Source organism: Phyllostomus discolor, chromosome 2 (assembly GCF_004126475.2).
Source record: "Phyllostomus discolor isolate MPI-MPIP mPhyDis1 chromosome 2, mPhyDis1.pri.v3, whole genome shotgun sequence".
Classification (NCBI taxonomy): domain Eukaryota; kingdom Metazoa; phylum Chordata; class Mammalia; order Chiroptera; family Phyllostomidae; genus Phyllostomus; species Phyllostomus discolor.
The window spans coordinates 101,974,964-102,000,978 of record NC_040904.2 but is presented as its reverse complement, the minus strand read 5'-3'; the positions used below and the strand labels follow the sequence as shown (position 1 = coordinate 102,000,978).

Sequence of the window (26,015 nt, the reverse complement as noted above, 5' to 3'; positions counted from 1 at the left end):
CAAACCTTTAACATTTACACAGACATGTGTAAGAACATGTGATCAGACACCAGCCAAAAAGAGGAAAGCTTTTTTCCCTAGCTAGATAAATCCTTGATTACATCAGTGAGACAGGAAGTAGAAGAAATAAATGTTTCCTCTGATGTCTGGGTCAAAGAAACAAAAATATCTGCTTGTATCTGATCACTATGAATCTGCAGAATGAGCGCCCATTGCCTGATGTTGGTATCAGTGAATTCACATTCAACAGACTGACAGACGGCTGCAGCTGGATCTAGGGGAGTGACAGAGACACTACTGGCCAAGCACAACCGCCAGGAGTGCATTGGGCTCTGCCACAGCCAGTGTAGGGATATTCCCTGCCTTAAATTGATCAATAAATACACGTTACGGTCTAGAGACTGCATGCAAGAGGTGTATGGGGGAATAGCATTATCTGGCATCTACTGTTGTTTTTAAATACTCGGAGGACACAATCCTACCTCCAGCAGAAAGGAAAAACCACGCTCTACTAGGCCGCAAGGGCCACTGACCACACTTGTGCCCATGAGCTGGAAAACTGCCCCTGAACGGGCACCATGGCCATCTCTGATACTTTACCATGCAAAAGAGAGGTACTGAGCCTCTTAATTGCAACTGTGACATAAGTGAAGTAGATTAAAGCTGATATGTAATAATTATTAGATGATTCTGTTTAGAAAACTCATTGGAAGCAAATACCGTAGTCCAATGCCTGCAGATAGCATGCTCCCTAACGGAAACACGTTTCCAGGAGGACAGTCAAGAGTGGTCTGATGCCATTAATGGCACTTCCTTCACATGATCAAACATACATCAAGTTTGGCCAAGTTAAAAGCTACTTCACGTGCATTACTCACTGACAGAAATAGTCTAGTTTGTTGTTAACTAGAATAAGAAATTAATATGCCATTTGTATGCTTTTTGCTGTTAGGTGAAAGTACTAAGCCAAAAGCTGTCTGAATCCCAGGGCAAATTCTGTTTTGTCAGCTTTGAAAGTTTCAAAAATTTATTTTCCTAAAGAGGTTAACGTGATTACTATTTTAACTATAAGCCTGTCAAAAAGTCTTCCATAAACTAATAGCCCTCTTGGAGCATCATATTTTAGACCATTTATTATTATATTTGAATCTTATAGATTCCTTTATGCACAGATTAACCAAATGGACTGATATTTATTTGATGAGCAGTTAGGAGAACAGCAACAGGTGGGGGGAGGGAAGGTAATATTAGATTGGTTAAGATAAGAAATAAAGTGAAATATAAACTTTGCAGAAATTAATAAAAACTTTATATTCAAGAATCACAAGTATAAATTCTTATTTTAAGATGCAAAATAAGCCCTGGCTGGTGTAGCTCAGTGGATTGAGCATGGGCTGCAAACCAGGGGGTTACTGGTTCGATTCCCAGTCAGGGCACATGCCTGGGTGGTGGGCTGGGTCCCCAGTGGGGGCCATCTGGGAAGCAACCACACACTGCTGTTTCTCTCCTTCTCTTTTTCCCTCCCATCCCCTCTCTCTAAAAATAGATAAATAAAATCTTTAAAAAATAAATAAAAAGATGCAAAAATATCCTAGATAATTATGTCCAAATTTTCTGAAATAGTAAAACAGAATTTGGATTGCAGAAGAGAGAACATCAGAGAAAACCAAACAAGTGTTCAAAATGAAGCCAGTACAAACCCATGGACCCCAACAGCAGCTGGGCCTGCCCTCAACAAGCCTGGCAACCTCTCCAGCTGTCCCTGTAGCACCTCCTCCCACCCCTCAAAGGTTTTCTGAAAGTCTCATTCTCTCCTGAAGTCCCTTCTCAACTTTCTTCCCAACAAATCTTAATAGATCAACTGCCTTCTAAGCAGAAAGGTGATGCCATGAAGAATGAGCTCCTTCAATAATCTGCCCAGCAAAGGTATCGCCTCTGGCCCACTGACACTGCCTTCTCCTCCGTCTCCTTTTGTCCAGGGTGAGCTACTCCCTGGGTTCAGGACCCCATCCTAGCCTCCTTTGTTAAGACTCTCTCACTTCTTCAAAGGTATACCCCTGGGGTTCTAACTTCAACCCTCTATTCACTCTATACCCGCACTGACCGTATGTAGCTATTAAAACTTAATGAAATAAAAAACCCAGCTCCTTAGCTGCACTCACTTCATGTGGCTAGTGGCTACTGTATTGGACAGCACAGACAAAACACATTTGCATTATTGTAAAAAGTTCCGTTTGGGCAGTGCTGTTCTGTACACTCTGTATACTCCTTGGGTGAGCTCTTACTCATCCCTAAGGCTTTAAACCATGTACCCCTGACATTACCAGTAACTAATACCCCATGTTAAGACAGGAGATTCTAAGTATTTTTAAAAGCAACGAGAACCTGCATATTAGAATCACCTGTGGGGCTTTAAAATATAAATGGTGGGCTCCAGTCCAGGTTAATTAAATCAGAAATTCTAGGGGGGTAAGGGTGCATTAGATCAGATTAGGATGCATTTAAAAAAATAAATAACTGGAGGTATTTTCTTTTTATTGGTATGTAAAAGCCCCCAAAAAGTAATTTTCCCTAGCAAGAATTCTCCACATAAACTCCCTACACAGCAGTGCCACAAACCTCTCATAACACATTTAGATAGTAATCAAAAAGTCAAATTTCTTACCTTTGTGATAAAATGTGAGAAAAAATAAAAGTACTCCCATGAACATATTACTTAAAAAAGTGACAACTCCACAGGTAATTCCTTCTGGAACTGGGTAGACAGTTTCCACAAAAAGCTCAAAAAATATAGGTATAGTGCTATTCAAGAACACTCCCAGGAGGATACAGGAGGCGTACAACGTCACTGAAAGAAAAACACACACATTTAAGTTTCCCGGCGGCAGCAGTGAGTCCTATCAGACAGACCTTCTGGGTCTTCTCTTTTATAAGTATTGACTCTGCAATTTCATCACTTTTCACTGGCAGTTGATAAAGTTTGACAAAAGCATCATACATCTGTCAGCTCTTTGCTCCGGTGAGCAGACAGGGAAAGGTGTTGTTGCTGGATGATTACCAGTTTATTTGCTTTATCTTTTTGGTGGATTATTCCAAAGCACAGACACAATCTTACCATTATAATATAATTTAAAGGACTCTTACTTCTTAGTCACACACTCCTGGCAAATAGAGAGATAAATGAAATATAGCAACTTAATTAGAAATCTAGACTCATTCTATAATTTTAAAGAGAACTTAAAAATCTAAGAATAAACATAAGAAACATTGTTACTGAAAATTATATATTTAAGATGCTGGTTAATAATAGCCCCTCAAGTACAAAATAAAACTCAGTATGCAATTCCTAGAGAAACACTTGAAATAGAATTAGTTCTCAATTGTTTTAAAATTGTAACTTTTGGAATAGAAACAATTTTACCCAGAAATATATAATCAATCCCCAATTAACCAATAAAAAGCCTATTTACCCCATTCTGTAGTAAAATCTTTGAAAAAGGACATTATTCTTTTTCTTAGACAAAAGTTTAGAGAAATACATCCCACTCCAAATAACTGTATCATTTGCCATTGTCTGCATACAAACCTTCATAAACTTTAATTTGAAGGTGAAAACAGACCCAATGAGGAAAAAAATTATATCCTATTTAGAAATCTAAAACATCTCCTATAGACTAGTGAGTATATCAATCCCACTAGTGATAATAAGTAGTATTTATTCTAAGCTCAAGGTTACCAGAAAAATATTTTTAATAAAAATATGTGTTGAGGAAGAAATTTCTGTACAGGAACTACAGAAAGTGAGGGGGTTATCTAAAATCTGTTATGTACTATTCGTAGAACATATCAAATTACCAGAATTTATCATTACTGATTACAATAATTAACAGTTCATGACATTGTTGAAGAGGTAAAAAAATAATATCCACTGTTTTCTAATAGAATTTCTCCAATTCACCTCAACTCCCACTTCCTCTTCCAATTACACTGGTCTTTCAGGGTCATAAAATATTCTGTGCATCCAATAACATAAACAGCTAGTGACCACTTTGACCTTCTTTGCATAGACTGCACATGAGAACAGAGAACAGAAGATGACAGTGAGTAACAAACATACTGCTGGCTAACTCGGAGACCACATTATCTGCAGAGTTAAATGGGAAGCATTGGATAGTTACAATAAATACCATTTAAATCATGAAGTAATATTCAAGAGATTCTTAGAAACAACAAAACCTAATACTTTAGGCTCACTGTTTATTTGCTAGACATAGATCATGTAAATCAATGAACTCATTCTACTTAACAACATGACTCATTAGTGGCCCATTTGGAAACCTAGGGATGGAATACCACTAATGGATTTTGTAGAATGTTCTATCTACAAAACACTTTACAATAATTTATTGGTCAGTTAGTGGTAATCCAAGCAGAGATGGGTACTGACCTAAACAGAGATGAGCCTAGGAGTTTAAAATAAGACAACACTGAAAAAATGACAGGAAAATGCAAACCCTTAAGAACCAAAAAGTATTACTTCTAAGTAATAATTCACAAACCAGTGATAGACTTACCATTTTTTAGGAAATATGTTTGGAAATAATCCTTTTTGACATTTACATTTCTGAAGGAAATATACCCTCACATGTAATTTGTAATCAGGCAAATTTAAAATGTAATACCTAAAAAATAATCATAATCTGTATTTAATAGATTAAATGCATGTTGTAAAAGAAAAAACAATAACATAATGATGAGGACATACTGTAAAGGGACTAGCTATTGGTTTAAAGTCTTGAAGACAGAGATTTGATTCTATTGATTATTATCAACCATGATTAAAAAAAAAGAAGAGGAGCAAGAGAGGGAGAGAGAGACATGGGACGTCTCTGAGGAGAGCGTGATGAAGCAGGGTCTTGCCTGAACCCCTCATGGCCACGCCACACCACGGCCTCATTTTATGCTCCTTACAAATCTTTTGACTTTGGTATCCTAAGTATCTAAACTCTGGGAAGGGAAGAGGAAATCTTTGCCATTGGAAAAATAAAATTGATATTGTGATTAAACTTTGTTGATGGAACTGTAAGTAGTTCATCTTCTGGTGAGTAATTGAAAATGTCTATCAAAATAAATAATGCATACTGTTTGACCCAGCCATTCCAGATCTAGACATTTATCCTGCAGCTACTGAGGTTTAAGTATGTAAAGTAGACTCGCTAAAATATTGTTTGTAGTACAAAATGTATTAAAACCAAGCTAAATGTCTATCAATAGGAGGTTGGTTGTTAAAAAACTTACCAAACAAAGGTACATTATGCAACCACTAAAAAGGAATTAACTCCAGCCCTGGTCAGGTGGCTCAGCTGGTTGGAGTGTTGACCCATATACCGAAAGGTGTGGGTTTGATCCCCGGTCAGGGCACATATGGCATATGGGAGACAAACAATTGATATTTCTCTCTTACATTGATGTTTCTCTCTCCCTCTCTCTCTCAAATCAATAAACATATAAGAAAAAAATAAATTAACTCTGTAGGTATTGATATTAAGAACATCTGCTCTGGCTGGTGTAGCTTAGTGGATTGAGTATGGGCTGTGAACCAAAGGGTCACCGGTTTGATTCCCAGTCTAGGGCACATGCCTGGGTTTCAGGCCAGGCCCCCCAGTGGGGGGGCACATGAGAAGCAACCACACATTGCTGTTTCTCCATCTTCCTCCCTCCCTTTCTCTAAAAATAAAAAAAAAAGAACATCTAAGATATATAAGTAAAAAAGGTACAGAAGTGATACATGAAGGTCTGTCCAGAAAAAGCCCAGCCACTGTTAATATAATGAGAACAATTCATGCAACATCAATGTAACCTGGGTGCCAAGAAGAGTGGACTGGAATGCACATGTGTGAACAATGACGACTTCACTGTACTAGTCAGTGAGGGTGGTAGATGCCATTGAGTGAGCATGTTTACTGTGTGAGTGAGTAATGACTCACTCAAAATGACTGAGTGAGAAGAGCAACAGATCTGCATCAAATTTTGCATTAAGCTTGAACATTCCTCCATGGAAACTATTCAGATGATTCAGAAGGCTGCAGCTATGGGCAAGTGGTGACTGGCAGTTTCATCACAACACACCCATTCATGCATCACAACTCATGCAGAGTCTTTTGGTGAAACATCAAATCACCCAGGTGACTCAGCTCCATTACATCCCAGATTGGGCACCCTGTGACTTCTGGCTTTTCCCAAAACTAAAATCACCTTTGAAAGGGAAGAGATTTCAGACCATTGATCAGATTCAAGAAAATAGGGGACTTCCTGCCAAGATGGAGGTGTAAGTGGACATGCTGTGCCTCCTCGCACAACCAAAATAGGGACAACAACAATTTGGAAACAAAATAACCAGAACTGACAGAAAACTGAAGTGTATCTAAGTCCAACAACCAAGGAGTCGATGTGGACACATTCAACCAGACTGGTAGGAGGGGTGGGGTCGGGCCACTGGGCAGTGGGGGGTTGTGGCAAAAAAAAGCGGTAGCACCAGGCATACCGGGCATGCCAGGCAGTAGCTGACAAACCCCAGGCATGCAAGATGGCAGCAGGTGGACCCTGGGTGTGTAAGCAGCGGCTGGCAGACCCTGGGCATGGGGTAGCAATGGGCAGATGCAGCAAGACAGTGATTGTGAAGCAGGACACAGTGAGCAGGGTGGCTGGCTGACCAGGCGGTCCCACACTTGTGAGCTGATAAACTGGGCGGGGCTGGGAAGTGAGACAGGCTGGGCAACCGAGAATCCAAGCACAGGGAGGCAAAGCCTCAAGACACTGACTGAAAACACCTGTGGGGTTGAGACATTGGGAGAGACTCCCAACCTCACAGGAGAGTTTGTTGGAGAGACCTACAGGATCCTAGAACGTACACAAGCCCACCTACATGGAAATCAGCACCAGAAAGGCCCAGTTTGCTTGAGGGAAGCAGTGGAAGGGACTGAAATCCAACAGAGAGCAGAGAAAGCACCATTGCTCCTTTTCAGACCCTGCCCCCACATACAGCATCACAACCCAGCAACTGGGTTGCCCCGCCCCAGTGAACATCTAAGGCTCTGCCCTCCATATGTAACAGGCGCATCAACACACACAAAAAATGGCCCAAATGGAAGAACAGATCAAAGCTCCACAGCAAATACAACTAAGCGACCGAGAGATAGCCAACCTATCAGATGCACAGTTCAAAGCACTGGTGATCAGGATGCTCACAGAATTGGTTGAATTGGGTCACAAATTAGATGAAAAAATGAAGGCTACGCTAAGTCAAATGAAGTAAAATGCACAGGGAATCAATAGTGATGGGAAGAAACCTGGGACTCAAATCAATGAAGTGGACCAGAAGGAAGAAAGAAACAACCAAACAGACAAGAATGGAGAAATAAGAATTCAAAAAAATGAGGAGAGGCTTAGGAACCTCCGGGACATCTTTAAACGTTCCAACATCCAAATTATAGGTACCAGATGGGGAAGAAGAAGAGCAACAAGTGGAAAAGTTATTTGAACAAATAATAAAGGAGAACTTCCCAATCTGGCAAAGGAAATGAACTTCCAGGAAGTCCAGGAAGCTCAGAGAGTCCCAAAGAAGTTGGACCCAAGGAAGGACACACTAAGGCACATCATAATTACATTAGCCAAGGTAAAAATGAAGGAGAGAATTCTAGAAGCAGCAAGAGATAAGGGGACAGTAACCTACAAAGCAGTTCCCATCAGACTGTCAGCTGACTGGCAGACTCCCAGCAGACTGGCAAGAAGGGGCTGGGAAGAAGTATTCCAAGTCATGAAAGGCAAGGACCTACATCCAAGATTGCTCTATCCAGCAAAGCTTTCATTTAGAATGGAAGGGCAGATAAAGTGCTTCTCAGATAAGGTCAAGTTAAAGGAGTTCATCATCACCAAGCCCTTATTTTATGAAATGTTAAAGGGACTTATCTAAGAAAAGATAGAAAATATGTACAGTAAAATGACAGCAAACTCACAATTATTAACAACCACACCTAAAAAAAAAACAACAAACTAAGCAAACAACTAGAACAGGAACAGAACCACAGAAATGGAGATCACATGGAGCGTTAGCAACAGGGGAGTGGGAGGAGGAGAGAGGGGGAAAAGGTATGGAGAATAAGTAGCATAGATGGTAGGTAGAAAATAGACAGGGGGAGGGCAAGAATAGTATGGGAAATGTAGAAGCTAAAGAGCTTATGACACATGGACATGAGCTAAAGGGGGGGAATGTGGGTGGGAGAGGGTGTGCAGGGCAGAGAGGAATGAAGGGGGAAAATGGGACAACTGTAATAGCATAATCAATAAAATATATTTAAAAAAAGATTTAGGAAAATACAACAGGGCAGCTTGTGGTGACTGGGAGAACTATGTGAGGTCCCAAGGTTCCTACTTACAGGGGACTGAGGCGTTATTGTTCTATGTACAATGTTTCTTGTATCTTCTTCAATAAATGTCTCTATTTTTCATAGTACATGGCTGGATACATTCTGGACAGGCACTGATTTTTTTTTTTTTTTTTTTTTTTTAAGGATACATCAACATTTGTAAATATATAGAATACTCTGGACAAATACTGAAGAAAGTGACTTTCAGGGTTGCCCCCAGAGAGGGAAATTGGGGATTGACAGGAGGGTAGACCCTTTTTCTACTATCTGAATTTGACTTTTTTACTATGTGTATATCTTACCTATTTGACAAAATTAAAAGAGAAATTTCATTGGTAATAAAACAATGAATTGGTAGCTGACCCAACTCCACTTCATGCAAGTCTGTTAGCTCACTGGCTCGTCCATGCAGCCTGGGCCTGGGGGGCACGTGGCCCAGTCCTGGTGCAGCATCCTGCACCTCAGCATTCCTACCTCATCTGTGACAGTCCTTGTTACACATGAGGAGAATGTGCTGTGATGGACGATAACCTCCAAGGCCAGTAAAAAATGCAAGTATTTTCATTTAATTCTTTTACTCTCAATGTTTGCTTCCTGTATTACTATAAAAATGATGAGCTAAGGGTTGTTTTATACTGGATAAATATGAAAACACTTCTTATTGTGGAAACAAAAAAATCAAAGTAATTTGCAAGGGAAGGGTTAAATTAAGATCTTCATAATCAGAATGGGGGGAAGGTGGCTGTGCCATGACTGATTGAATACATTCCTCCCCAGTGTTCTGAGACATGCCTAAAGTAGAAGCTGATTATTCAGAGTCTGGATTTGACTTCCATTTCAGTTTTCAGCTTAGAGTCTGATGCAGTGTCTTTATACGATGGTTTGGCAGATCTTGTCGGTGAGTGTCAGCTATTAAAAGTCAGGCAGACAAGATAATTCCCTGCTTATCAGAAAGGGTTCAAACTACATGATCATTAAATAGTTCCATGACTTTCTATAGTACTGATGCTAAAATTGTAATAAACTGTATTTCAATTAAAGAGCCAAGGTAATTTAGCAGAACCAACACAATGCTGATGAAGAGTTCTTTCAAAGAAGCTAATAAAATTCACAAATTCACAGGCCCGTGATTTAAATTGAAAAAAAAAAAAAAAGTCCCATGTAGCATACATAAAATACAGTTACAATGGATGTGTTTTTAGAACATAGATTAAAACCCAGAAAGTACTGGCCCACCAACCCCACTCCCAATGACAAACTAAGTTACTAAAATTTAGAGAAATAAAACTATGTATAAATACATTTTTATTAACTAAAACAATCACACTTTAGATGAGTAGCAGTTATAAAGCAAATCACAACATTTCAGATAAGAATAACTATTTCCACTAACAATTTAATGAATTCTTAAGATATCATCAATAACAAGAACAATTTGAATCTTGGATTTATATAACTTTTAAAACACTTTTTTTGAAAATGCTTTCAAATATATTATTATGTTTGATTATCCTATCAATTCTTTGAGGCAGGTTAGGTATTTTACAGATGAACTGACCAAACAAAATTCTGAATGTCAAAATGACTTTTTTAAAAACAATGTGAGTTAGTAGTGGTAATAATAATATAATTAAGGCCTACAGAATCTAGAACATTTCCCACCAATCCACTGTGTCAGACTGGAAAAAAAAATAAAAATAAGGCCAGGTATTTCTTTATTCAGTGGTATTGACACAATAGGCATGCTTCCCAAATCTGTATTCAGCACAAAGCTGTAAGTGATGCACACTCAGACAGATGGCAGAATCAAAAATAGAGCCCTGAAAGGTTACAAAGAAAAAGATGAACTTTCATCGCATAAATGTAAAATGGGTCCAAAAATTATTGCTTAGGTATATAATAGGGAACACTTTAACTTAAACCTGTCTTCAAAACCATTTATCAGGGGCCTACCATTTGTAAGCCGCCATGCTAGAGCAATAAATAGGACATACTCTGTCTTCGAATCATTCCTAATCTAAAGGAATATGAGAGATGCCTATTGGCTCAGCAGCCAGTTTTGTGCACAAAAAGTATTCAGAAGATAGTTACACTTCATTCTCTTAGAAAATGCTATGGCTAATCATGAGAAACAAGAGCCTCCCAACATTAGGTGCTGAGTGCAGCAGGAAAAGCGTGCTACATTCTAGGAATACATTTTGAGAAGGACAATGACAAGCCATGGTAGGTTTACAAGAGAGAGACCGTGCTGGTCAGTGCTGGGAATGCATGTCCAGTGAGAAAAGGTTGTAAGAACTATGGGCTGAGGGCAGGGGCTGGGATGGGAGTAAAAGACACAAAGCTGTACTTGAACAACAATTAAAATATATAAAAAAAGAACTGGGGGATGTTTAGATTACAAAGCTAAGGTCAGACATGATAAATATCTTCAAACATTTTGAGGGCCATCAATGGAAGAGGGAGGGAGCTGACTCGCACTGTGGAAACCATGTTGTTTCAGATCAGTTATCTCAATAGGAGGAAGAATTTCCCAGGACCCAGAGCTGACTAACAACAGAACTGGTAATGTGTTTCCTCTTTTGAGAGGTATTCAAATTGCAGCCAAGAGAAGATCTATCTGGATTGTAATGGAAGAGATACCCTGATACATTTATGGTATGATAAATTATATCAGATGATGACTAAGGTTCAATAAGTATATCATTAACAAAATTAAATAGATGTAGGTAGGTTAGTTTAACTAGAACACTAAAAATAAAAATGTTACAGGTGATTCTAGGTAGATAATAGTAATAGAGGCCCTGGCTGGTATGGCTCAGTTGGTTGGGCATCATCCTGCAAAGCAAAAGGTCAACAGTTCGATTCCTAGTCAAGGTTCGTGCCTAGGTTGTGGGTTTGGTCTCTGGCTGGGGCTTATGTGAGAGAGGCAACTGATCAATGTTTCTCACACTGATGTTTCTCTCCCTCTCTTACCCTTTCTCTAAAAATAAATAAAATCTTTAAAAAAAATAGAGAATTTGTTTATAGTTTTATGAAGAAACATAAATAAGAAGAAAGATTATAATCGAGAAATTTCCCTAAAGAGTAGATTTATAACATTAATATACTTTATTAGATAATTTTTTATTCATGTGCATACCAACTGAATATTTATTTTATGATAGAGTTAGGAAAGTTAACTGGGAATTATTAGATTAGACCTTTATTAAAATATTTTTATAACCTACATTTGATATTACAAGTGATCATAATACTTTTGGAAATAAAGGTATTTACAGATGTATGCACATCTATCTACAAAGAGTAAACATCCCCATTGTGGACTTCCAGCCAAGATGGAGGCATAGGCAGATACACTTTGCCTCCTTGCACAACCAAAAGAAGGACAACAAATTTAAAAACAAAAAACAACCAGAACTTCCAGAAAAATCGAACTATATGGAAGTCCAACAACCAAGGAGTTAAAGAAGAAACATTCATCCAGACCAGTAGGAGGGGCAGGGACGAGCAGTTGGGGCAGAGAGGATGCGTAGTAAGGTGGAGGACCAGGTGGGTGAGGCGGCAGCTGGTGGACCAGGCGGTCCCACATTCATGTTTGGATATACTGGGAGGAACAACTGGAGAGCAAGAGAGACCATGCAACCCAGGGTTCCAGTGCTGGGAAATAAAGCCTTAAAACCTCTGACTGTAAAAACCTGTGGGGGTTGTGGAGGCAGCAGAAGAAACTCCCAGACTCACAGGAGAGTTCGTTGGAGAGACCCACAGGGTCCTAAGAATGTACACAAAACCACCCACCCAGGGAATCAGCAACAGAAGGGCTCAATTTGATTGTGGGAAGCAGGGGAAGTGACTGAAATCTGGCGGAGAGCTAAGCAGGTGGCATTGTTCCCTTTTGGACCTCTCCCCAACATACATGCCACAATGCAGCAAAGTGGGTTGCCTTACCCTGGCAAATATCTAAGGCTCTGCCCCTTAGAATGTAACAGGCATGCTGAGAAAAAAAAAGACCCCCAGAAAAAGAACAGATCAAAGCTCCAAAAATAGAACTAAGCGATGAAGAGATAGCCAGCTTATCAGATACAGAGTTCAAAATGCTGGTAATGAGGATGCTCACAGAAATGCCTCTGTATGGTTGCACAATAGAGGAGGAAGTGAAGGCTATGAAAAGTGAAATAAATAAAAATATACAGGGAACCAACAGTGATGGGAAGGAAACTGGGACTCAAATCAATGATATAGAGCAGAAGGAAGAAGTAAACATTCAGCCAGAGCAGAATGAAGAAATAAGAATTCAAGAAAATGAAGACAGGCTTAGGAACCTCTGGGACAACTTTAAGCATTCCAATATCTGAATTGTAGTGGTACCATAGAAGAGGAAGAGCAAAAAATTGAAAACTTATTTGAAAAAATAATGGAGAACTTCCCCAATCTGGCAAAGGAAACAGACTTCCAGGAGGTCCAGGAAGCCCAGAAGAGTCCCAAAGAGACTGGAGCCAAGGAAGCACACACCAAGGCACATCATAATTACATTACCCGAGATTAAAGATAAGGAGAGAATCTTAAAAGCAGCAAGAGAAAAGGAGACAGTGACCTACAAAGGAGTTCCCATAAGATTATCAGCTGATTTCTCAAAAGAAACCTTGCAGGCAAGAAGGGGCTAGAAAGAAATATTTAAAGTCATGAAGGGCAACTGTGTTGTCATGTAGGTCCATTAAAGGACCTACAGCCAAGATTACTCTATCCAGCAAAGCTATCATTCAGAATGGAAGGAAAGATAAAGCGCTTCTCAGATAAGGTCAAATTAAAGGAATTCATCATCACTAAGCCCTTAGTATATGAAATGTTAAAGGGACTTATCTAAGAAAAAGAAGATGATCAAAAAATATGAACAGTAAAATGACAACAAAGTATCACAACTATCAACAACTGAACCTAAAAATAACCCCCCAAACTAAAATCAACTAAGCAAGCAACTAGAACAGGAACAAAATCACAGAAATGGAGATCACATGGAAGGAGGGAGAAGGGAAAGAATGGGGTAAAAGGTACAGGGTTAGGAGGGTTAAGAATAGTATAGGAAATGGAGAAGCCAAAGAACTTTATGTATGACCCATGGACATGAACTAAGGGCCAGGGGAAGAGGTGGGGAGAAATGTTGGTGGGAGGTGGGGTGCAGGGCTGAAGGGAATAAAGGGGTGGAATAGCATAATAAATAAAATATATTAAAAAATCCACACTGTTAACTTAACTACACAGTTATTTTTTTTCATAGATTTTGAGCATGTAGAATAGATAGAATGCACATATGTATGCACACACAGACATGCATATCTGTATCACAGAGTCGTGTCTCTCTTCTCAGAGCCTCACATTTTCTTCCTAAAAATGATGGCTGTGGCCTTCATGATCTACTGCTAATTAAAATATGTAGTGTGTGAAACTGTGGTTCCCAAAGAGGATGGACATATTTCATTGCAATATTTATTAATGGAGATGTTTTTTTCTGTCTTTGTGCTATTAATCTTTGGTGTTCCTTGTTTAGCCTTTTTGTTGACACATTCAAGTCCTGTAAAGGCTGACAATTGTGTGCAGTCTCTAAGGGCTACATGGCAAAGTAATTATCTTGCAGGAATGATGCACAACTAATAACCCTTTGTAACAGTGGGCCCCGAGTAGAGACTAGTTTTGAAATCAGATATTGTAGAACTGGGTTTAATCAATAACTTTCAAGCTCCCAATGATTGACTTATGGTTCTGAAGAAGGCAATGTACTATTAAGTCACGAAACACTGGCTGATCCCCTGGTCAAGCCCTCTGTCTTCAAGAAATACAGATTCTGCTGGAGTGCGTATTTTTTCCTGAAAATGTCACAGACAAACAGCACAGGGTCGTCCTCATAGGGCCCTGGGAACATTTCATGACCCTTAAGACTTCACAAATTCATTTTCTTCTTTTCGTCTATGTTCTATTTTTTTCATTCTTGATCAGTCATAAACATGAGTAACAGTCACTTTTAGTTCATAAAACTGAAAATAATTAAGTCACTTCTAACCTTCTTTCCTTAAAGCTTAACACCACTGATTTCCTTAAGAATATGCATTTGTTTAATCATATTCATCATTCTTTTCTGAGTTTTCTTATTTACCACCCATTTTTTGGCAAACGTTTTTATTTCTTTGTATGCTAATTAAAATGGGAAATAATTACCTTAATAAATGCAAACTACATGAAAATATATTAAAAGGATTACTCTTTTCATATGTCACATGCCTTTCAATACGACTAAATATGTTTTCTTTCTTTGAACATCACCTGAAGTCAGCCTGCAGCCAGCTATCACTCTCAGGGGGTGTATGTCATCCCCTCTACTTCCCACCCACTGTCCATGCTGACGACAAGTCATGGCAGGCTAGTAACTTGAATCAGACAAAGAACCTCTCCCAAGGCAACTTCTGTTGAACACTCAAATTATATTGTTTCAGCAAACTCAACACCAAAGTGCTAACATTTTTCAGAATGCCATTTTCAAAGTATTCATCTGTTCTGTGAAAAATGACTGTGAGTGTTGTGGCTAACAGGGCTGGATGTCAAGCTCTCAGATAAAGTGAATAATAATGTAGTTTTGTAGGAGGGTACAGCCAGAGGGCCCCCAAAAGAAGGACTTGTAATGGGGTTCAGAATTCAAGGTGTCCAGGAAATATTAGAAAGATATATAGGATGTCCTCACCCTCCAACACAGGTGTGAGTTGGAGGAAGAGACACATGGAACATGGCCATTGAAAGCTGTTTTGCATAGCAACTAATCTAGGCAGCTAACCTCTAGAGTGGTCATTTAACACATCTATAACCTTTAACTGGTTGCATAGATATGTTAAATAGCTGTGGCCATGCTCTGAGCCAGGGGGATGGAAGGAACTTCCCCCCCAAGATGTAACTGGGAGGCAACTCCCCCTAGTTACAGTGCCTGAGTGAGAACTTGGAAGTGACTGGCTCCACGACATGGGGCCACCCCTATGCAGACTCATGATGGAGCCCAGTACAGCGGGAAGGATACTGAAACCCAGACTTGGCAGCCATTGAGGAGAGAACCATGTGGTTTTGGCTGAGTGGAGACTCCTGCAGCCATGTAAGGAGAGGGACCATGTGGCTGTGGCAGTGAGGAGAACCACGTGCTTTGGCCAAAGTGGGGGGACCCCCCCCTCTGCAGCCATGAGAAGAATCACCACTCGGCTTTAGCAGAGAACAACCATGCAGCTTTAGCTGGAGATCCCGGCAACACAGCTGATGGTGCTGGGAACCGAGGAAGGCCTACCAGCCGAGCACGGATTACTGGGAAGAACTGGGAGCTGCCTGAGCCATGGACTTCTGTTTCTTCCCCTGAGATACGGTACCCCAGACTGGGCAAAGGGGGAAGGAAGGACTGTGTGCGTCTGTGGGTGTTTTAACGGACTTTGGGATTTTGATGAAGACATCAAGTCAGTACTCTTAAGTCTGTATAACTTGAATAAATAGCTCCTTTCCTTTTCACCAATCTCTAACATGGAGAGCTATAATTCTCTGGAGAAGGGAAAGGCAAACCTAGTACAGGGGGACCCCAGGAGAAACGGGGGTCAATTCGGTAGCATTGTGGGACTCTTTTCCCTGGTGGCCAATTGGGGAGGATGATGGGAGACTACATGCACAGTAGCTTTAAAGTAATACAACTACTTGTACATGCTCAGTAAAGCCCATCAAAACTAGTCAGAAAGGATCTGCCCTATAAGAATAGAGTCCCTCCAGCCCATGAGGTGGGCTCAATCTCTGCTTGGAGTTGGCCTGATCCCATGTTCTCTGCTATAAACTCTGGGTGTTTGGTTCAATTCTTTGTCCTGATCACTAAGAACCTGGATACCCGTGCCCACCTGTGACAGTTTCATAATTTTGCTCATGGCAGAAGCTTCAAGACTTTGAACGTACAATATCTAGTCATGAGTTAATTTATTTGCCTTATTGTAGATACTTCAATTAATGAAGATATAATATAATTTGAAATATTAAGTTTCCTTAAGGAAATAAAAGCACACTGCTGACAGTGTGCAGGAAGATGTACGTAAGCAAGTACACATATCAAAGCAGTGTGCCTTCACACAACGTAAAATGCCCCAGCTTTCTTCTGTGTGGCACAACCACACCAAGACCAGGGAGCTACAAGAAGGTTGCAGTAAAAAGTCTTGGTGGCAGTGGCACCCACGACAAACACATGCATTGAACAAAATTAACTAGTTTTTAACTTACGTCAACAGTCATAATTAATGCATATATTTGCAAATAATTTTAATGTATATTCTTCTTATGTACAAAAAGCAGTAACAGAGATACTAAGTTTGCTAGAAATGGGGAGTAAGACTAGGTATTTCCCTGACTAAAAAAAGAATGACTGGTAAAAATAGAAATGTGAATTTGCTGTTACTGACTTTAAATAGCCTAAAGGTCTAACTTTGTCTATCATTAGATTTTAAAATAAGCTCCCTTTTGTGAAGCCTCTTTTACTTAAAAATTAAGTCAGATTTTTACAAAGGCTGTAAGAGTATCTGTGACAGATTTATTCAAATGCTCCATTCCATTAAAATGTGCCCTTTTGTCTTGCTACAGCAAGTGCCGAATAACAAAGAGTGGCCATGATTGCTATTACTTGCAATAAGTCATATCTACTGAAATTAAATATGGAGATAATATACATTCCCTCCTTCTGTCCTCCCCTTCCTTCTTCCTTCCTCAGGGAGGCCAGGGAGGCCATCACAAGACACAAGTCCAGTCTGCAGATTTTCAGACAGTTAGGGGAGATGAAACATATACTCAAGTAACTATTAAGTGGTATCAGAAAAGAGAAATAAATACACTATAATTAAGAGAAGGAATGTGAACAAATCTAACCTTAACCCAGTATATTTATGAAATATAAATATATACAAATATTAAAAATGCATCTTTCAGGAGTATCTAAGTGACATTCAAAAACTTACTTGCAACTGAAAACAACAGTAGAATTTATAAATTCAGTAGTTGTTAAGATAGCCACAGCAAATGCAACCTTTCAGTAATAGTCTTGATTTAATTTAGAATTCTGCTTTCCTTTCTGTCCAACACAATTATTTTCAAGGACAGATTGGGAAAACAGTCTTGACCTGGGTTAATTACACCACTTTTCTTTTAAGATTAAAAAGATGTATTATGCTCTGGCTGGTGTGGCTCAGTGGATTGAGTGTTGGCCTGAGAACCAAAGGATCGCTGGTTGGATTCCCAGTCAGGGCACATGCATGGGTTGCGGGCCAGGTGCCCAGCAGGGGTACATGAGAGGCAACCACACATTGATGTTTCTTTCCCTCTTTCTCCCTCCCTTCCCCTCTGTCCAAAAATAAATACCTTTTTTCTTAAAAAAAAAAGATGTATTATTTTCAAATATAAACTTTTTTTCTGCTTATAAAAGTAAACATGTTCATTACACAAATCCCAGACAAAAAAAGGAGGCAAAAAATTAAATTCATTCCTAGTGCCTGCATTCAGGGACAAAACTGTTAATTTATGTTAATTAGAAAATACATAAAATTTAATGAAAGTACAATCTTATAATGAATGTCTTACACTTAATTCAAAGAAAAGAAATCTGCTTGTTAGTTACTCATGAGTGTTCTTGTAAAACCTAGCAGATGCACACTGACATACAGAATCACAAAAAAATTTGAGGGGAATGCCATGAATAAAAAAAGTTATAAACTAAAACTGTTCCACCAGAATGTTGTACAACTGCTAAATTATGAAATTATAGCAGAATAAAATAAAATAAAATTCTGGCCCAGAATACTGTCTCAAATTGCTCAAAACCCAAAAGTTAGTATATAAAAAGTACATGGTATCCAAAAGTTATTACTCTGGATAACTGGGCTTTACAGGAAAAGCAATAAACATTACATAAATGGTAACAGAAAAAATAAGGTAAAAAAATGAAACAACAAACAAACAAACATGAGAGCACAGAGAAGGACGCCCAGCGGTCTGATACAGAGCAGTGGTTTCCATTCCTTCCTTCCCAGCACTCTTAGTGTCTCAGTAATTTTTTCATGGTGCTCTAAAGCCAAAAGAAACAGCTAATAATTCTGTTAATTACATAGTTAGATCCAATTTAAAAAATATATATGTCCTAAGAGTTTAGTGGCTATTTAAAAAATAATACCCATATACTGAAAGAAGTATGTTTTTATCTCATTCTTTAATAACCACAATTACTTAGTAATGGGATGTGTGCCTGTGATGGGCACTGTTCAGCTTCTTGAATCTTGGTATAAGATCGACACCACCACTTCATTTCCTGTTCTACACTGATTTTGGTGCAGTATTTGCTTTTTATCACAGCAACTACAGAAAGCCTAACTTTCCCAAGATAGGCCATCATCAAAAAGAACATGGCAGGCTCTAATGCTGAAAGTTGGGACTTCCTGAAACCAGAGGTTCACACAGTGTCTGGCAGATTTCGAATACCCGTTTCCTTTGGAAATGTAAAATAACTTGTGTTGCCCTTGTGAGTTTGCTGTGGCACTTGCAGGGCAACTGGCTTGGCATGGTTTGGTAATTGTGGCTGTAGGACAACCTTACCCATTGCCCTATTGTTACCATGAAACTGGTAGGAACTCCCAAATAAATAGGTGTCTTGGAAAGATTTGATGCCTCTGATGTGTAAGATCTTTTTACCACAAAGCACACAAGTCCAAAATGGGACATGCAGTATTCTTAGTTATCTGTAGATAAAAGGATCTCCTCTCATGGAGTCCCACAGAATATACATGCTACTGGGTAATAGATGGCTACAGAACCACTTTCAGACTGTTTATTCCAACCCGTACAAGTGCTTGTTGTAACAAATAATCCTACAATCTATCTTTAAAACAAATATTCCAATAATTATACACATAATCCACCAAGTGGCTAAATATCATTTGCAAAGAGAGTAAAAAATATAGTACTGAGTTGGCCAAAAAGTCTGTTTACTTTTTTCTCTAAAATAAAAGACACAGTTTTTATTTTCTCCAACAACTTCACTGATCTGCATATTTTGAATTATGTGAGCTATCTCCCATGTGCTTTAACATTGATTGTTCTCAGTTAATGTCTCGATTTGATTGCTGTCAACTCCAACTGGTCTACCTGACCGTGGAGCATCATCCAGCAAGAAATCTCCAGCATGAAACTTCACAAACCACTTCTGACGCAGTCTATTAGTCACAGCACCTTCTCCATACATCGCACAAATCTTTTTTTCAGTTGTGATTTTAGTTGTGTTTTCGACTTGTGTTTCAGTTGTGTTTTTATCTTTCTTGAAATAATAATACATAATATGCTAAAAATGTGGCTTTTCTTCCATCTTTAATATTAAAATGGCTACACAAAAATTCATCAAATTTGGTAAGTTTTTTAAATGCACACTGATATGAAAGCTGTCATAGTACAACTAAGCACTACTAGAGCCATCTTATGGAAAAGAACAAATGGACTTTTGGCCTACCCAATACTTCTCTCTAAGCTGCAGTTTTGCTTTCTGTGGTTTCAGTAGCCTGAGGTCAATTTCAGCCTGAAAATACTAAATGAAAAATTCCAGGTAAAAACAATTTGTAAGTTTTAAATTGCATACCTTTCTGAGTAGCGTGAATAAATATCACCTGGGACGTGAGTCATCCCTTGGTCCCGCATATCCATGATGCACATGCTACCTGGCCATACTCACCGACTAGCCTTCTCTGCCATCAGATCAACTGTCATGGTATCTCATTTTACTCAATAATGGCCCCAAAACATAAGAGTAGTGATGCTGGCAATTTGAATGTGCTAAAATAGAAGCCATAAAGAGCTTTCTTTAAGTGAAAAGTTATTTATGTATAGGAAAAAACATAGTCTACCCAAGGTTTGGCACTATCTGGACTTTCAGGCGTTCACGGGGGGGGCGGTCTTGGAACATATTCCCCATGGACAAGGTGGGACTGCTGTGTGCATTTTAAACAATCTTTGTGAAAGTAAAAAAAGAAGCAATTACAGAGCCCTCTTGGTTTATAAAATAATCTGTCATAGAAATTTTACAAAGATTTTGTGGTAGGCAGAATAATGTCCCCCCAATTCCCACTCCAAAGTATATCCATGTCTTAGTCCCTGGAACCTGTGAATATGTTACCTTACATGGCTACTGATGGGATTAAGGTTACTAATCAGCTGACTTTAAAACTGGTAGTACCCTAGATTATCTAGATGGGCTCAATGAAATTACATGGATCCTTAGCTGTGGAAAACAGAGACTGAAGATAAGAGGTCAGAGGAAGATCTGACCTTGGAAGGAAGGTGCCGATGATGCAATGTGAGAAGGACGTAACAGGCTGTTCAGGTTTTAAAGATGGAGGAAAGGAGCCACAAGCCAAGGAATGTGAGCATCCTTTAGAAGACAGAAAAGGCAAGGAAATGGATCCATCCCCAGTCTCCCCACACTTTCATTTTAGCCCAGTAAGACCCATGCTGGACTTCTAATGTACAGAAACATAAGGTGATAAATTTGTGTCGTTTTAAGCCACTACCTTTGTGGCGACTTGTTACAGCAGCCAGAGAGAACTAATATAGACCCCCAATGATACCAGTAACAGCAGGAAAAACAGCAACTATAGATGCTTCAGGTCAATTGGATGAGCTAAGTAAAATGCCTCTAGTATACTTCCAATAGGTATTTCCAGTAAGCTTTGTTTTGTGCTGATGATGTAATAAGACTAAATCTAAAATAAATTTATAGTTGTTGGTTTAAGAAATTTTACCGGAGTGTGCTACAAACATCATAGCTTTTTGCCTGTGTTCATTGTCCTTTCTGTTGCACAATAATATAATGGCTATGAAGAAGAAAAACATTTTTGTATTATGCTTCAATATGAAATTTAAAAGTGTATAAGATTTTCCATGCTTTATAAGCTTAGATTAAAGATTATACATCTTTTTTTCATATGTAAAATACCAGTGAAAATATTTTGTTATTTATTGAGGGTTTTTAAAAATGGGATGATGATTGATGGTTGGACAAGGGGAGACCTTTTTGTATATTTAACAATTACTTATAAAAGCAAGAAAAAGCCTTAGTGTCAGAGTATACATACTTCTATGAACTAAAAATACTTATTCAAAATTCTAAAGTCTGTGTTCACCTGTGGTCAAAGGCAGGTGTGTGACATTGGTCAAACACATCAGGGTGAACCACGTGGATGACAGTGTAGCCCCAGAAAACAGGAGGAGAAGAATTAGTTTCAGCATACCCCTGATAAAATCTGCAAACCTAAAAAAGAAACAACGTTGTATTAATTCTAGCTGGATTTTAAAAATACTATTTAAGTCAGTGACACACTTTCATTTAATAATTTCTTAAAATTTCATACATTCTTTTAAAAGCAAGTTAAAAAAATTTTTAAATTAATACATTTTGCATGTGTGGTAAATGTTACTTTATGATAAATATTTTTTTTTCTCTTACAAAACACACAAAAGGTGATCTGTCTTCAGGACCTATAACTTACAGGGTGCATTCTCAGGTTTTAAATGACACCTTTTCTTTATATTTTTCTATAATTGCTAAACATTCCATAATGGGTGCATATTGTTCTAGTTTTAGATAACTGGCTGACTGGTTGACACAAACTTGCAGAGATGGCTCTCCCAAAACTCAGACTCAGAGAACAAATACAAATGCTTGCACCAGAGTCTTTGGGGCCTACGTGATCTGGTCTCTGCCTCCATTCTCCCTTTGCCTTACTGTGCTCCAGCTGGATGGCCCTGTTTCTGTTCCTCATACGTGCTGGGCTGTTCCCACAGCAATTACTTGTCCTGTCTGCCTGGAATGCTGGTGCTTCCTCCTGCTTGTTCTTCAGGTCATTCTGATCTCAGTTCACAAGGCTCCCTATGCTCGCTGAGAAACCCTCTCTATCCTACTGCTTGATTTTCTTCATTATTTTTCTTCAATATTTTTGCATTAGTTTATTTTCTGTCTTCGTTATTGGACTATAAGCTTTGTGAAAGCAAGAGCATAGCTCTGGAATAGTGAATACTATTCTTCAAATCTTGTATTTCATAGCATTTTGAGTTCTTAAAAATCCCTGAGTTTTTTTTTTCTCAATTAATATGAAACTAAAAAGCATCTGGTAGAGATGCTCATCATTTAGTTATGATAAAAAACTTTTCCATTTGTCAATTGTGTTTCCTCTTCTGCTGACTAACGGTTGATGGTAAAGGCACAATCCTCTGGCTGTGCCTGCATACCACTCACTCTGTCCCTCCAGGCGTTCCTATTGCAGAAAAACAGATCCCACCCCAAATATGACATTTACCATGTTCTCTCATTTTAAAATGATTTTAATTTTTATTGGAATTATGTGGCTGTCCCTGTCAACACTCTCAATACTAGCTTTGACTTTGCACCTATTTGACATAGGTGCAAAGGCATAGGTTAATCACGTTTGTAAGCACTCTCTGGACTAAAATGACTGCCTATGAGAGCTGATGCCATCTTTTGGTGTGAAAAATGGCTGCACCTTTGCCCAGTGACAGGTTTGCTCTCAACTATGAAAGTTCACAGACAGAAAATTATTTTAAAAAAGGTTCCACAGCTTGATACACATGTCCCTCAAGAAAATCTAAAAAGTTTGTTTTAATTGCATGTTCACCATATACTTTTGTGATCTATATTTTTGGCATGCTGCCTGGACTTACTTGCCAGATAGGCAGATGGCCAGGTGTGAGAGAGTAAGACAGTTTCTGGTGCAATCAGAGCCGAGTGAAGCTGAACAGGGAGACAGTTTCACAGGGCCAGACCACTGAGAATAAACTGACCACTGGGATCTGCTCTTTTTGGAGACCTAGTCCTTTCAAATGGGCTAGTAACATCGAAGTGTACTGTTAGGGGCAGAGTAGGACATTTAGTAGTGGTCTTTGGCAACATAATTACAAAAAATCACCCAAAGTACTCACGTCTATAAGGAGATTGCATTCTAGAAGTCCCTAAAATGGTGTTATAAATGTAATTTTATGATTTACTTAAGGCCTAGGAGATACCTACAATTGACTTCAAATCCCAGAGTAAAGATAATACTTTTCAGAACTTCCATTTCAACAAATTAAAAACAAATGTCTTCATGTTAATTTTTCCTTCTAGTTCTATTTCTGTATAGTAAAGATTTATAGGAAGAAAATAAAGTGAAAGGGGAATCTGAGATGTCATTTCTGATATATAATGGTTCCCTCCAAACTATTCAGTGCTCAGGATAGAATTTCATAAATGATGACTCACTCTAATTGTCTTGGACATTTAATTACAATAATTGGCCATGGTTTTTGTCCAGTGTGATAGGTCAATGCATTTTGGTATCAATATAGTGATTTGCTACAATGGCTATCTTCCTATTCCTCTTCTTTAGCTTTTAGATTTTATTTTTATATTTTATTAACTTACAAAAACCTCAAAATAATTTAGAAATTACAATGTCAATTTATTCTTTCATTATCCCAGAAACACTATGCAAACTTTAGGATTTAGATATAATACTATCCTGTGTCAATCGCTTATGTGTTTAGATCCTAAGGTGATTTACACCTTATTTCATCTCTCCAAATATGTAATTAGATTCTTTCTCTCCTGGTAAAGTTAGTTGCCTAATTTTGTTTTTGATTAAATAGGATAAAATTATTTAGGAAGTGAATATGATATTCGCTCTTTGGAAAGACCAAAGAGTGAATATTCTCATTCATCTCATTCATCTCTTTGGAAAGACCAAGAGTAGTTTTATAGGTAGTCACATACAGGAGTGACATTCATTCTTTTCTTTTTTTAGAATAAATGAAACATTTTCCTTCTTTTGTCTCATTCTAAAAATGTGCTGGATCATAGGCAGTCTGATGAAACTGTAAGTCTTTGTGGGTATTTTTCCATAAAAATGGAGTAACAACTGAGACACACCTGCCAAAAATTCCAAAAATAAATATCTGCTAAGCAGGGTATGGCCTTTTCATGGAAAATTCTAGACAGGCTCTTACAAATGATTCTTTTCAATTCTATCCTATTCTCGATAACTATCAATTTGCCTTTATTACTGTGAAAACTTTCTTTGGGTTCCACTTGTAAATGTTGTTCTCTAATGAAATGGACAGAGGCCGTGTAAATACACTGGAAATAGGTCTCCAGCCTCCAAAGACATTTCAGCACAAACCACTCTTGAGAAGGTTTCTTGTGGCAGCAAATTCTACCTACCGCATGTCGATTTTCTCATAGCCTGAACAAAGACCTTCGCCTATTTTGCTTTTTCTTGAATTTTGGCACTTATTTAGGTGAGTTGAACGTCCCTTTGGGCATTTTGTTTGTTTCTGGCTACTCCGTGTTTAACATAAAATATTCTTACCTTGCCATGGCTATTCCAACAACACAGCCACCAACTATAGACCAAAATCCAATCCAGCCAGCATCTACCTGTTAAGAGAGGGTAGAGACATTTAATACAAGACTATCATGTTGCAATTTAGAAGGCATTAAAAAAATCCTCTATAATCAATATGTTCATAGCTAAATGGCAACAAATCTAGGAAATACCATTTAAGAAAATGAATCAAATGAAAGAATTCATGTGTGACTAATACAAATATCTCAGTAAATATATCCTTAACCTATCGCAATATTGATATCAACAAAATAATCAACGTCACAACAAATATTTTTCAAATATGTTCTACATGCCTAGCATTATAAGAGGAACTCAAGAAAACAGGAAAATGACAAATGATGGTCACTGACCTCAAAAAGTTTAAATATAGCCACATACTAGGAAGTACGTCTAGTAACAGCTAGTAATGTATTAACAGAACACGTAAAGGATGAAGAGGGTAAATATAGGGTAAATATAAATAAATATTGACTGTGTAAACAGTAACAATAATGCCTTGTGCAGTGTAAAATACCTGATAATAGCACAACAGTGCTGGATGGTTAAATGGAGTTAAAGGGTTCTAAAGGCTTTTTAGACTATTTCAATAACTTGCAAAAATCAACTATACTCCAATATGCCAGCCAAGAGAAAATATAATTTTTAAATTACCAGTATAATAGCTTCAAAAAATACCCAATATTTGGGAATAAATCTAACAAATATATAGATGGCATCTTTGCAGAAGATCACAAAGCATCACTTCAGAGACATTAGGGACTCAGCAAATGAAGGAAATATAATAATCATGGTTTGGAAGACACGGTATTATAAAGAAGTTAATTTTCAAACTGATGTATAAATTTTAAAATTTTTTCATAAAAATCTGAGTAAAAAGAGGTATTATTCTACTAGATACCAAAACTTATAACATTAGAAAACTGAAGACAATTTGGTGTTGGCACAAAGAGAGACAAATAGACTAGAGGGGGGAATGGGTTAGAACCCACTCATGCACATGAGGGCTCTTCACAATGACAAAGATGACACCAGAGAGCAATGGGGAAAGCGTGGTCTTCACAAAAGCTGCTATCAGGTTAACGGATGTTTATATTGAGGGAAAATTAACTCC

At 38.3% G+C, this 26,015-nt stretch overlaps 1 protein-coding gene across 2 annotated transcripts in view; it reads right to left on the bottom strand.

Moving 5' to 3' along the window:
* The window catches only part of SLC49A4 (solute carrier family 49 member 4), an 85,314-nt gene that overhangs the window by 5,856 nt on the left and 53,443 nt on the right, over positions 1-26,015 (bottom strand). The window contains exons 6-8 of one of the 2 annotated variants that reach the window (XM_028505100.2): positions 24,866-24,933; positions 21,629-21,756; positions 2,666-2,848 (exon numbers count right to left, since the gene is read on the bottom strand). In XM_028505100.2, coding sequence (XP_028360901.1) covers positions 2,666-2,848; positions 21,629-21,756; positions 24,866-24,933 — 379 coding nt within the window. The remainder of the gene's footprint in view (positions 1-2,665; positions 2,849-21,628; positions 21,757-24,865; positions 24,934-26,015) is intronic. The other variant, XM_036018193.1, reaches the window with a different exon arrangement.